We start from the raw sequence: 14,112 nt of genomic DNA on the forward strand, positions 1-14,112 counted from the left end.
ATCAATTCATCGGAATATATTTTTTTATGTATGTTCTCCGATTACTCGAAGACACGTGGACTGATGTTAAAAATTATTTTTTTGTCTGAAAGGTGGCACCTTCTAGTTGGTCCCATATTAATTAGAACAGGTTCTGATTATGTGATCCTGGAGAAATCGAGGGGAACCCTCATATTTTATAGGCACATGTACCATGTTTTACACATATTCTGAAGTTATATTGGCAATCATAATATTATACTGCTGAGCTGATGATGGAAGGTGTAAGTCCTCAATTACTAAGAGTTAGGAAATAGTTATTTGAACATTAATATATGGAATTATACTCCTCTTCGTAGCTTTTATGAAGAGAAGTACAGGTTCACTAGACATTTCTTTTCTTAGGTTTGTTATTGTTTGGTATATCATGCTCCAGACATAAGTTTTATTGAAATAGGTTCAGTGCTAATTGAAAAAAACAACAAATAACCATTTGTTACATAAGAACTTTTAATTTCTATTATGAGAAAATAACACTAAAAAGAGTAAAATAAAATATTTAAAAAAAAGTCGGACGATTTTGAGTGAAAAACAAAATGTAGAAATATTTACATACGATCGGCCGATTTCAATAATACGTGTTAAATCAAATTATTTTATTACTTTTTTAGTGATCACTTTGAAGTCGGTGTTATTTTTTTTATATATTTTTTCGTAGTCAAATTTTTATTTTTCCCAAAAATACTGTTTTTAACAAAATATAGTACATCCTACTGCCTAAGTGCCAAACATTCGAAACTTTCAAAACTTTTGACATTCTGTCATCTTATCACTACATTTGTATTGTAATATTTGTAATTAATAATAAAGTAAAAACACAAAATATAATGAGCTATAAATATATTGGCATATTAATGTTTACGACATTTATAAGCACAACTTGTCAACACAAATTTAACATTTAATATTCACATGTAAATTGCTTGAATAGGTTAGAATTTAAGCATACATTGTATTTAACCAAAACAAAAAAAAAAAACAATGATGGATCATAATTTAATTAATAAGCTTTCTTTATCTTTTTTTAAAGGCCTACATTGTAATCTGAAAGTAAGTTCATCTTTACAAAGTCATAAGTAATAACTATATGTACTTATCTAATCAGCTACATTTTTTAGCCCGAAGAAATAAAAAAATTGACTTGGGAAAATCAAGACTTATTTTTAAAGCAAACTGTAGAAACACCACTTTTTAAAAAATACCCTTGTCATCGCGATTTTTGTGTCAGGTTTTTTAAAACATTAATACAATACTTAGAACCTGAACAAGAAGTCCACGATGATATGTATACATTCCTCTGTAATATAATGAAATCCACTATAAATGAGTTTTGTTACCGCCACTATGTTGTTAATAATGATTTTAATAATATAATAACAATCAAGGAAACAAAAAACATGGTCCTTAATGGGACTACTGGCTTAAAGACTTGGGAGGTAAAAATAAAAATAAAATACAAATTGAGTTATTATTGGTACCATTAGTAAGAATTAAAATACTTCAATTATTATTTTAGGCTGCTCTTATGCTATCAGACTGGGCTTTGTGTCATAAAGAAACATTTTCTAACAAGCATGTCCTTGAACTAGGGTCTGGCGTTGGCTTCACTGGCATAACTATTGCTAAATTATGTGATATAACATCCATGATTATGACAGATTGCCATTCAGATGTATTGAATACGATAAATAATAACATTCAAATTAATTTATCTGATTTATGTTTGAAAGAAGATATGAAGTCAAATTTGTATATAAGCGGAGACAAATCAATAGGTTGGATATTTTTCATTAATAGTTATATTTATATCGACAGAAAAAATTAACAATTTTTTCTCATACAAGCTTTAATACAGAATAATATATTTAGGTGTCATGTCATTGGACTGGAATGATACTGAAGAATTATCATTACCTTATATACCAAATATTGTTATTGGAGCTGATATAGTATACGACCCATCAATATTGCAGCCATTGTTAAATGTACTTTTAATGATCCACAAGATAAATAATGATGTTGATATATACATAGCTAGTGTCATACGAAATCAAGATACATTTGATAAATTTCTTAAAGAATTGGGTATGTATGGTAATATTGATATTCACTTAATTGAATTCAACTTTTTGTTTAAATATTTCTTTTCCTTTTCAGAATTGAATTGTTTTAAGCATGAAGAGATAAAATTATCCAATAATGGATTTATAGATTGGGATAATTCTGTCAATAGATGTTTGTTAAAAATAAATAAAATATCATAGTGTCCATGTTTGTCTGAGTATTATTCTTTAAGCATACACATAGGTATTTATAATTGTTAGTAATTGCTTACTTTTGTCATGATAAATATTATTTATTTACTAACTTTACTGAGATCTTTTTAAATCTGCCACACCATTATGTTCTCTATTATTTTATATTTTTTTTACAAAAATAATGATGTACTGGCCCATTTCGCCCAAGGCGACTAATCTCGAGGACGATGAAGGTACAGTTGCAGTTTATTCCTTTTCTGGGAAATTTTCAGTTGCATAACCAAGGAATTTACGTGCTTTCCAAGGATTTCTCGAACCTTATATTTAGCCACTAGACCAAAAAGACAAACATGCAAAAATAAACTTCGTAATAAATACACCGCATAGAGTACGCAGAATATTTATATACTTTTTGTTTTATTTTATAAATCCTTCCTTCCTTCTTTTAAAGCCCTGAAGTTAAAAATCCAACTAACGAACGTCGTTCCATGCGCATTGCGCGACTCTTTTCTGTTTTATTTTTTTAATAATCATTTTGCACAAGAAATCATCTTGTATTAGTTTTTAAAGCCATACGAATGACGTTCTATAATCAATTACACTTTTCTGAAATCGAATACAATAAAGAAAGAGTTAATTAAATATATAATATAAATGTAACGACATAAAGATGTATTTCTAACATGTTAACAATCATTAAGATAATTCCATAATTTCTCTTATTTAGTAGAAGTATTCAATTTAATTAAAAACCTCAAATCATTTACAATTTTAATCTTAGTTTTATTTAAAGTTTAAAAAACAAGAATTTTATACATAAAACCCTGTTTTCTCTGAGTTACTATAAACCTATGGAACGGTTGTCTGGAATTTGGTACTTTGCTTTTAAATAAACAAATTCACGCCAAGATGGTCCGGTCCGTGTTCGAGTAATATGGACCTACACCGGTTTTCACGGGTACGCCATCGCCATTGCGAGGTTCTGTGTTCGATGCCCGGCCAAGTTGACGTAGAAAAAGTTTGGAGTCTGGGTGTTCGTGGGACCGTCGTTACTCGATTTCCCATAACATAAGTGCTACTTACATTGGGATGAGAGTAATGTATGTGATGATGTCAGATATTTATTTATTTAAAATACCAACTTTGAAGCCTATATTTAATAAAAAAGCATTATTCAAATAAACAATAAATTCTTACGTCTCTTATTAATTTATAATATGTTACAAATTAAATTTCTTCAAACATTTGCATTTGCTACCAGTGGCAATAACGAAAACATTGTTATAATGTAAGGATCAGAAGTGGTTAAAGATAAAAAAAATAACAAATATGACAAATACTCTGTATTTCTATTTCTTACAATTTATTTAAGGAAACAAAATGTCAATCAACACTTTAACAAAAACACACAGCAATTCGATAATAGAAATAAACGTAAACAAAAGAGTAATTAAAGGGCTCACGTGACCTGCGATCCGACCTCTCGGACTGTCGACAAGAAAATGTTCCCACAAACTTTTTTTTTATGTGTGGTGTATTGCTGTTGGCCCTACTGGCCTTTACAGCGTCACCCGTCTTTCGGGCGAGAACTAATGTCCCCTGCCCTGAGGTTGAGCGCAGGGCTTGAGATTAAATCTAAAGTTCGTCCTGAGGGTGTCTCCTATGAGATCGCACATCGACTCAGAACGAAATCGGTGGGGAGTGATTCTAACACTTGAGTGAATTTACTGACGTCTCGGCCGCCTCCGAGACGTCGCATATCTGGGTCCTCGTTTCCGCCGGCGGAAACGCTGCGGGTGTGGGTTGTTAGTGTGTTTTTCCCTACAAATGGTTCGTTTACGATAGTGAAGCTATCGTCTACGTCGTTCAGGACGTGCATAGGTCGCCTGAGTCTACCTGGAATATTACCTCTGCGAGGGGTATATCGGCACGATTGAGCAATCAGCGAATTGCTGTGTTCTTTAGCTCTCTCAAAATACGCCGTCGATAGTATTTTGAGATGCTTCGCGATCGAATCGATGTCGAAGTCCTTATGAAGGCCTACGTTTCGGATGTACCACGGCGAGTCCGTGGCAATACGGAGAAATCTGTTTTGAACCCACAAACATCTGTTATCGCTCTTTTATACGGTTTGGGTAGCAGCAAAAAAAAATGTTTGTCCGATGTTAAAGAAGCTCAGCTTATAATAATATAATTACAAATACTCCATCATCCTCCTACCCTTATTCCAATTTTATTTGGGGTCGGAGCAGCATGTTTTCTCCTTCTAAACTGCTCTGTCAGACGTTATCTCACAAGTACCTAGCATTCTTTCTAACCATATCGTCTTTCACATTATCCATCCAGTGTTAATCCTGTGCTTCATCGTTCGATCTATTTCACCATCGCTTTGAATGAATGAACCGAGATACCGAAAGTCGGAGCAGACTGGAAGAGCTGCGCCATCAAGCGCTATGACTTCAGGACCTGAGAGACCGCCGAAATCGCAGAACATGTATCCAGTCTTCGTTCTACTGATTTTCAGGCCAACATTCTCCAGTTTTCTTTTCCAATCCTCCAATCTGCTCTGGATCTCAGGTCCATCTTCATCAACCAGTACAATGTCGTCGGCAAAAAGCTTGCACCAGGGTGCCTCCTCCTGTATGTCCGCCGTTAGAGACTTAGAGCCGACCTTTGGTGCAAACCTACAGCCACATTGAACTGGTCGGTGTTACCGGCAGACGATCGGACGTAGGTACAAGATCCCCTGTACATAGCGCGGACTAACTCCCCATACTTTCCAGGCAAACCTTTTTCTTTCAATGCCTACCATAAGTTGCCTTCTCGAGATCAACGAATACCATAGTTTTATATGTATAGTTGTTGTAATCCTGTACATCCCCTTTATTTTTGAAGATGTGCACTAATGAACTATTGACCCATTCTTGTGGGATGGTTTCTTCATGCAACAACTTATTGAAGAATAAAGTCAACCACATACATCCTTTACTCTTTAACATCTTCCAAGTTCCATACTTCAACTGGTATATCATCAGGACCCTTTTGACTGCTGTCATTAGATCATCCATGATTATTTCTCTTATAAAATTCCCTATAAACTTTTTTTTTTCATCTTTCAAACTTGCATTCATATTTTTTACAACCTGGCATTCTTTAAATGCGACTTTCTTCTCTTTCAGTACATTTTGCACTTCGTCATTCCACCACCACGTATTCTTATCTATTAAACCCTTTCCTTTCGACTCTAAAACATATCTTTTGCGACCTTCCTTATGTATCTGGCCATCTCATTCCAACATTCATTCGCCAATGGCTCTTTCATATCATTCATTTCTATAATTTTTTCCACTATTTGGTTTCTAAATGTACTAGCATATTCATCATTCTCTAACATACGCCATCTTGTCTTGGGAGGGGCCGTGTTCGGCTGTTTTTGGGCGAGACACTGAATGTAACATCCATTAGGATAAGTTTGTGTTGGGTGGCTAATGCTTCGCCTGGCAGCACTTTACAGTTTTTGACACAGCATATACAATTATACAGCATTTCCTAGTGGAGGCGGAGGACCGCCTCACTAGGAAATAGTTTATCTGTGTGCCGTGGTGGCCACTCTTGTATGTTATCAGGTGTTCCTCTTTTTTCTTAAACCACTTGTTTCTTATAGTCAGGTCGTAGGCACAGGCAGCTTGTAAAAGTGCCTCACCGTCAGCGTTTTGGTTTCCACATCCCCACCCACCATGCACTCTCCCATATCCATCACTCTCTCTTCCTACATGGCCATTAAAGTCACCACCAACGTAGACTTCCTCGCTATCCTGTAAATTCATCAGCGGACAATCAAAGTCCTCCCAGATTTTCTAATCCGGGACCACACGGTATTAATTACAAATAATCCATCCGCATTTAATATACCCAATTGAGAACTTTTTTTTTTTATTAATAATAGACCATTGACCAACTTATTTTTAGTAACGTTAATACATTACTTTATTCCCAATACAAATATTGCTATTTTGCAAATATCTGGAAATATCATTACGTGCAAGTGACTTTGACAGAATCAGTTTCATCAGTTTGAACTTTGTGGTTCTTCTTCAAAAGTTCATCGCTAGCAGTGATACAAATTATTTCAAATTTGAAATAACTTTATTTTGACCACTAGACAAACGCTGTACTTTTGTATTAAATATGGAAGAGGTAGAATCTCGTTCTAGAAAAAGAAAAATAAAAGATGTTGGCGATGAAAATCAAAAAGGTACTGTAAAGAAGAGAATAACTACTAAATCAAGTAGTAGAAAACCCGTTGCAATTAAAGAAGTGTTAAGTGATAATAGTGAAGACGACAAGCCGAAGAAGAAAGTCATTAAAAAACAAATTAAAAAAGACAATATTGATGATAAACCCAAGAGAAAAATCATAAAAAAACAAATTAAAAAAGAATTAGATGTAAATGATGACCCTGATAATGATATTAATCTTAATAATGAATTTCAATATGAAGAATGCAATAGCTTATTCAATGATGCTGAAATGCTTTCAAATTTTGAGAAAATAAGTACAGACTTAGCTCATAAATTTATATCGTTAATAAATGAAGGCTGCACATTACCATTTATCGCTAGGTATCGAAAGGAAGCTGTTAATCATCTTATGCCAGATCGGTAACCTAATTACTCCATTTACTACTACCCGATATATTTGTTTAAACTATTTTGATTTGTTGAATTTTATTTGATACTTAACTCTTTAAAAAAATGCCGCAAGTAATAGTTGAGGCACATATAGGCATATAGTTACAAGGATAAGTTGTAAAATAAAATAAATTGTAAGAATAAAAAAATAAAATTCTATAAACATAAATTAATAAACTTATAAGTTACTTGTTGAATTTAAACAAGTATTAAGCCCTAACATTTTAAGATTTATTGCTATGTACTTTTGTTAATTTTAGACTTCAAGATATTTATGAAAGTTATCAAAATGTGTTACAATTTAAAAAGAAAGTGAAATCTGTTTTGGAAACATTAAGAAAATCTAAGAAACTGACACCGGAGATTGAACAAAGCATTTTAAAAACAAAAAATCTATCTGAACTAGATTTAGTGGTGAGTACATATACAACCAATAATATTTTTTTATAATTAAATTTATGTCATTATAATATTACTTTTAATTTTTTTTTTGTTTCAGTATGGACCATTAAAATCACATTCCGTGTCCTTAGCAGAAAGAGCCCGTAATTTAGGCTTAGAAACATATGCAGTGAGGGCTTTGAATGGTGAATATATTGATTTGAATTCACTATGTGATGGCTCAGAGGAACTATCAAGTGTTGATAAAGTAGAATCTCATATAATGCACATTGTAGCTGATATCATGTATAAGGATGCAAGGGTTCTTCAACAAATGAGGACATTGTAAGTCAAATGTTATAATGCTATATAATTAGTATAAATTACATGCAGGGTTTTTGGTAATTTGAAGTATTAATGTTAAGCGATAACAGAGGCGAAAGAAAGAATGTATAAAAAGTAGGATCTTATTTCAAAGCAACCAAAATAAATAAATTTAATTAGTGTAATTATTGAAATATTTAATTTTTGAAAAATGTGTCACTTTTCCATTATGTCTATGGGGGTTAAAAATATCCCAAGTAGTCACTGTAATTATCTAATAGGAATATGTTGAATTACCAAAAATTCTGTATATAATTTATTCCAACTATAATATTTCTTTATCTTTACTCATCCTTCAATTAGAATTGGCTATATATATGTCGCAGGCAATTAGCTTAATCAGCCGTCCAATGAAATGCCTAGCCACTTTAAATACTGACCAAAGTTAGATATGTTTGAATATGTTATTTATACTTCTGTTTTAAATTCTTAGCCAAATAAATCATATTGTTTTCAAGACTGTTTCAACTCATATTCCAAATTAACGTTTTATTTGGAATTTTTCAAATTGACTATTTAAAAAATATTACGAATTTCATAAAAGATAGATATAGAAAAAAACGCTGCCTCCATTAAGATTAAAAATGTTACTTAAATAAAAAAACAATGAATAAATTCGGATCGTTAGTACAAATAGATAATGTGATACTGCCTTTAAAAAAATAAAATATTGACCATAAAAAAAAAATATACATAAAAAGTAAAAATATAAAAGAATCTTATGTCCTTCCGTGCAGAGCCGAGACAGTCTTAATACTATATAAATTGAATCAGTGCAAACTCGCTATTTTGTATATATTTTTTGATTTAATGTGTATGTCTGGGTACACAGCAAATACTATGTATTGTTGTGTCCCAGTTTGAATGGTTAGTCAGTCATTCTAATTACAGGCACAAGGGACATAGTATCTTAATTCCCAAGGCCTACGGAACATTGGTGATGTATGGTATAATTAATCTTATTTACGGGGTCAATGTCTCGGCGCTGATTCCTCATGATCCTTTTGTTAGTCCATTAAAAATACAGATTAACTAGAACTATCAAAAAAAAAAAATCTAATTTCCGTTTATTGCTATATATTAAAAGCTATAATTTTTTTTTAAATTAACATGGTTATTTTTATTATAGAAGTTATTAATTTCGGGATATTTACCATGTTTTTTATTTTTATTCGGTGGAGCTCGATATTTCGACATTATCTACGAATGTCTTGTTCACGAGTCTCGTTAAATATCCCGAAATTAATAAATTTAAAAACTATAATTTTAATAGGAAAGAAGAAACTAGATTTACGCTACAAAGTAGTCGAACGAAAAGTTCTACTAAAGAAAAGCAAGAAGGCGATAATAAAAAGATTGATAATAGATCGGATCCGGAAACGTACAAATTATATTTCGACTGGAAATGTCCCGTTGCGTTTGTAAAATGTTACCAGACATTGGCTGTTAACAGAGGCGAGGAAGAGAAAATACTCTCCGTAAAAGTTATTATACCCGATTGGTTTTACAATAGACTTGAAAGGTAAGTAACAGGAAATATTCTTTTAGGTAACTTTTGGTTTTACCTTTGAATATTTATTTGCATAAAATCTTCTCATAATAGTCTAAAGAATTTAACAGTAAAAATTAAAAATATCTATAGCACAAATGATATGGTGGTATGAACTGTTTTCCAGCGCCATAAGTCCGACCCTTTGTGCGAAATTGCCTTCATTTGTTATCATTATATTCGGACTTTAATATTGTTTCCTAAATACTATTGGCCAAACATCCAGAAATCTGTCACCTGTAGCCTCCAATTTTTTTTAATTACACCTTAATTTGTTGCTGTATCAACTAATTATTACAAAAGCCACTAATATAATAATTAAGTACCTATAGAGTATTTACTTCATAATAAAAATGTTAATTAATTGAAGGTTTTGTCAAACTCTTTGGAGAAGTAATCATTGGGTGAATAAGGGACTTGGCGACGCGTATAATCGTCTAATAAAACCATGGCTCTCGAGGCAAGTACGGTCAGAACTAACGAATGCGGCACAGAAGGAAGCCGTCAGAACGTTTTCAACGAATCTGGAGAAATATCTTTTGACGGAACCGATAAAGAATAGAAATATAGCAGGATTAGATCCAGGGTTCAAGGCTGGGTGCAAAGTAAGTTCGGCGAAACAGGTCATTGTTCGAAAATATTGGCTCTTTAGCTTGAACATGAAGGGTCTTGTTAGCTTGTTATGATAAACATCGACACTACCAATTGCTTAAATGGAGGAAATAACTATGTTATATTTTAAGGTTGGAATCATAGACAATACTGGAATGAAATTAGAAGCTTGTAACATATACCCAAATTTTCATAGCAATAGTAACGATCCAGCCGCTAACCAGTTAAGAAATCTTCTTAAAAAACATAGGTATTGTAATAATTTTCAAAATTAATTTTAAAAATCTATAAATATAATCCTTTAAAAGGTCACTAGCTTGTAGCTTTATATGGAATAAACAAGCGCTATGTCATCATTTTAATAAATCTTAGGAAATGTATTTGTCTTTGCTTTCTTAAGTATTGTTAATATTTGTATATTTTGTGTGCAAGCTAGTTTGGTTATTTACCATCCGCTCATCAGATATTCTGCCGACCAATCACAGTACTCAGTATTATTATGTTGTGATTTGAAGGGTGAGCTAGCCAGTGGAACTACAGGCATAAGAGACATAAGATCATAAGTATGTTATTTATTTCCTGATCACAGCTTATCGTTAACTATCATCGCAACATAAATCATCAAAAATGGTCCAACCGTTTAGGCGATTGGTTAAATACACTCGTACATGTTTTTCAGAGTAGAATTAATCGGTCTAGGCAATGGTACAGCGTGTCGTGAAACGGAATCTTGGCTGAAAAAACATTACATATCTGATGAAATACCAGTAATCATTGTACCCGAACAGGGCGCTTCCATTTACTCTATCAGCAAGGAGGCACAGAAGGTAAATTTCTTCAATTTAATGTTTGTATTCTGTATCTAATCTATTATCTGATTGTGGAATGTATTATAAGTATCTCTTTATTTACTTTTTTGGTATTTGGGTTACTAAATCACAAAAAAGTAAATAAAGACATACAAATGTTAATTTGGCATATTGAATTAATTGACGAAGCAAAATTCGAAATATATAGCTGTATACGATAAACGGAGTGCGATACATTAATGTTCAAATTATGCCAGTGACACACAATTCGAACTATAATATCACGATCACTCTATAATATCACTCATATTGGTCAATGAGTACGCGACGATGCCGGACCCGCAAAATTTCTTTCTTGTTGCAATTTGTGTGGCATCCGCAACCAAATTTGCATCGATTACTGCACATGCGGAAGTAGTTGAGGATGTCTAAATCGATGCGAAGGTTCCGCATTAGCAGATGCAAATGCGAATATTCGCAGCATCCCTAATTTGCTCCATGCTCTCTCAGATTTTTCTGTGTTGACAACATTTACATTTTACAAAACTTACAATATGAAAAAGAAATAATAAATGGATAAATACCGTATCGAAACGAATTTGGATAGAGTTTTCATAAAATATGTTAGAATTTATGAAAAAAGTTTGTTTTAGGAACACCCAAACATGGATCCAAATTTGATATCAGCTTTATCAATCGCACGAAGAGTCTTGGATCCCTTGGGAGAACTGATAAAGGTATTTTGATTTGATTCCATTGCAATAGAATTACATATATATAGAAACGTCTTTGAAGACATTTTACATTTTCAGGTTGAACCTAAGAATTTGGGCGTCGGACTTTACCAACATGATATTCCTCCAAAAAAGCTGGAAAGTGTTTTGGATGCAACCGTGGAAAAGGTTGTCAGTTTAGTCGGAGTGGATATTAACACAGCGTCGCAAGCAATGTTAAGGTAAAAATAAAGTTAATATTGTTAAAAAAAACGCTTCCAATTTCGGTAACACTAGTAAAACTTTCTTGCGTCAGAAACGCGTTAAGCAGTAACCTTTAATAATAAAGTTGCACACAATTTTTATTCCACATTTGTCGTCATTGCGACCCGCCCTCACTACAGATGTTTTCTTGTGTCTTTACTATTGTAATTTCAGTAGTTCGGGATGGCCAAAATAATATTATCGTTTTACAATGATGCTTCAATATCTCTATCTTTTGTTAGAATGCCATGCTATCGTCCAATTGTTTTATAGACAGCTCAATCATATTTAAAATAAGAAATAGTGTTACATGCCAGTATTAAATGCTATGCCATATAAAATAATATTAATTACAGAAGTAAATTCAATAGCCCCCTGCTATATTAATAATATGCAATAATAATGTGATATAAATTATGGTATTGAATCAAATGTCATAATACCGTAATGAAGGCTAAGGCTGCTCTAGTAACACTATATTGTTCATTTGTTATATATAAAATCTTCCTATCGAATCACTCTATCTATGAAAGAAACCGCATCAAAATCCGTTGCGTAATTTGAAAGATCGCTTAGATTAAGTAAGCAACTTTAGTTTTATAATATGTAATGATGATATGATATCTTAAATTTTAAGACGGATTTCTGGATTAAATGAAAGCCGAGCGAAGAAAATAATATCGTACCGTCAAGACAATGGAAGTTTTAAAACGAGAGCGGAGATTTTGAAAGTCAGCGGCATCGGAAAGATAACTTACCAACAGTGCGCGGGGTTTCTGAAAGTACTGGGCGGCTCCGAACCTTTGGATTCTACGATTGTACATCCAGAGAGCTACACTGTTGCGAAGCTGTAAGTTCATTTAATTATTATTATTTTACTTTAGTTTTTGAATTTAGAATTTGGTTAAGAGGCGTAATTGTGAGTCTTCCAATGGACAATGTACTCGTACCTGATAATATGAATAACAATGATATGCTATCTATGTGTGGGTGACTAACAATAAGTTGGCTGCCAATCCGCCTACTTATTAATATTAAAACTCTGTCCGTCTGTCTGTCTGTCACTAGCGAACCACTGAACCGAATTTGATGAAATTTGGTATGAAGCAAACTTGAACTCGAAGAAAGGCCATAGGCTACTTTGTGTCTAACACAGACATGACAACCAACACCTTAAAACGCACGAAGCCAGGGACGACTATTAATTTTATATAAAAAATAAAACATAAAACTAAATATGTAATTTTTTACTTTTCAAGATTCGCTAAAAAAATAGGTGTCAATATCAAGGATCTAACAAAACCTCGATTTCCCGAAGAAGTCGAGAGAAAAGTAGTCACAATAGACATTGCGTCAATGAGCAAGGACTTGGACACCGATGTCAGTACTCTCGAGTTAATAGTGAATGCCTTCAAGCAAAAAGCATACGAAGACAACATGATAACATTCTGCAGACCTGTTTACTCACTATCCGTTCAAGCTCCCGACCAATTGAAGAAGGGTACAAGTCTCACAGGTAAAATTTCCCATAAGAAACCTTAGGATATATGGAATTGGTGATAATACTCAAAATTTGTAGACTGTAAGAACTAGCGCGCACTGGTAACTTTTGTCACGGTGACTGTTTCGTCACTCTTGTCAAGTCCGTGAATATGTACAGATGCAGACACAAATGTCACGTAATGTGTGCGCACCTCCATCCATATTCATGGACTCGACAAGAGTGACGAAACAGTCACCGTGACAAAAGTTACCAGTGCGCGCTAGTTCTTAGATCTCTGGTCTATAATCAAATTCCAATAGTAGTAAAGTATTATTACTATGGTGTTCGTAATCTTCTTTATTTCGTTTTTACACTAAATACTAGTTATTACAGAACCCACTCTGACATCTAATCAAATTAATTACTTTATTTTATTTTCAATTATTTTCCTAACAAAAATAAATAAACAAATGTGACCTTGAATGTACTTGATATCATGGCTCGTAGTTTTGAATGTGGACGATGAGTGGAATAGCGATTTTTTTATAGACAAATAAAATATATTAAACAGGAACTGTTTGTAGTAATCACATGTGTCTAAATATTTTCTTCTTATGTTTCTGTAGGCGTTGTTCGTAATGTAGTGCCGTTTGGATGTTTCGTCGACTGTGGAGTTGGAGACAATGGACTCATACACACGAGCAAGATGGGAAACGCAACACTGAAACTAGGCGATAGAGTCGCTGTCACGGTCATTGCAACTCCCAAACCAAAGAAGCTACAATTAAAACTTGACAACATTCTTGACTGATATATTTAATTTGTTTAATTTATTTGATAAGATCTGTTTTTTCGTAATAAATGTTAATTAAATGAAATTACTTTTGTTTTTTTTAATGTTTAATATATTATATTTAATTAATATTCAG

General features: G+C 32.9%; 2 protein-coding genes across 3 annotated transcripts; both read left to right on the forward strand.

Annotated features, from left to right (window-relative positions):
• The first annotated feature begins 771 nt into the window (after nt 1-771).
• Nucleotides 772-2,703, forward strand: LOC124533628 (protein-lysine N-methyltransferase EEF2KMT). The gene is made up of 5 exons (XM_047109024.1): nt 772-1,089; nt 1,158-1,475; nt 1,556-1,814; nt 1,909-2,124; nt 2,197-2,703. Exons 1-5 carry the CDS (start codon nt 1,021-1,023, stop codon nt 2,301-2,303), a joined length of 969 nt encoding a protein of 322 aa, XP_046964980.1. The 5' UTR covers nt 772-1,020; the 3' UTR covers nt 2,304-2,703.
• Nucleotides 2,704-6,377: 3,674 nt separating this feature from the next.
• On the forward strand, nt 6,378-14,016 carry LOC124533626 (S1 RNA-binding domain-containing protein 1). 2 transcript variants are annotated; one of them, XM_047109022.1, is made up of 12 exons: nt 6,378-6,958; nt 7,249-7,402; nt 7,488-7,714; nt 9,027-9,275; nt 9,673-9,907; nt 10,046-10,164; nt 10,594-10,741; nt 11,377-11,460; nt 11,536-11,678; nt 12,338-12,550; nt 12,960-13,216; nt 13,810-14,016. In XM_047109022.1, the coding sequence occupies exons 1-12, from the start codon at nt 6,486-6,488 to the stop codon at nt 13,992-13,994; spliced, it is 2,487 nt and encodes an 828-aa protein (XP_046964978.1). In that variant the 5' UTR covers nt 6,378-6,485; the 3' UTR covers nt 13,995-14,016. The 2 variants fall into 2 exon arrangements, with proteins under 2 accessions (XP_046964978.1, XP_046964979.1); XM_047109023.1 differs by lacking the exons at nt 9,673-9,907; nt 10,046-10,164.
• The last annotated feature ends 96 nt before the right edge of the window (nt 14,017-14,112 follow it).

The sequence above is a fragment of the Vanessa cardui genome, chromosome 11 (assembly GCF_905220365.1).
Source record: "Vanessa cardui chromosome 11, ilVanCard2.1, whole genome shotgun sequence".
NCBI lineage: Eukaryota > Metazoa > Arthropoda > Insecta > Lepidoptera > Nymphalidae > Vanessa > Vanessa cardui.

Coding starts and splice junctions, on each gene's coding strand:
- LOC124533628 (XM_047109024.1), top strand. CDS start 1,021: ATGATGGATCATAATTTAATTAATAAGCTTTCTTTATCTTTTTTTAAA. Junction 1,090..1,157: donor GCCTACATTGTAATCTGAAA/GTAAGTTCATCT, acceptor TACATTTTTTAG/CCCGAAGAAATAAAAAAATT. Junction 1,815..1,908: donor AAGCGGAGACAAATCAATAG/GTTGGATATTTT, acceptor TAATATATTTAG/GTGTCATGTCATTGGACTGG.
- LOC124533626 (XM_047109022.1), top strand. CDS start 6,486: ATGGAAGAGGTAGAATCTCGTTCTAGAAAAAGAAAAATAAAAGATGTT. Junction 9,276..9,672: donor TTTTACAATAGACTTGAAAG/GTAAGTAACAGG, acceptor AATTAATTGAAG/GTTTTGTCAAACTCTTTGGA. Junction 12,551..12,959: donor AGCTACACTGTTGCGAAGCT/GTAAGTTCATTT, acceptor TTACTTTTCAAG/ATTCGCTAAAAAAATAGGTG.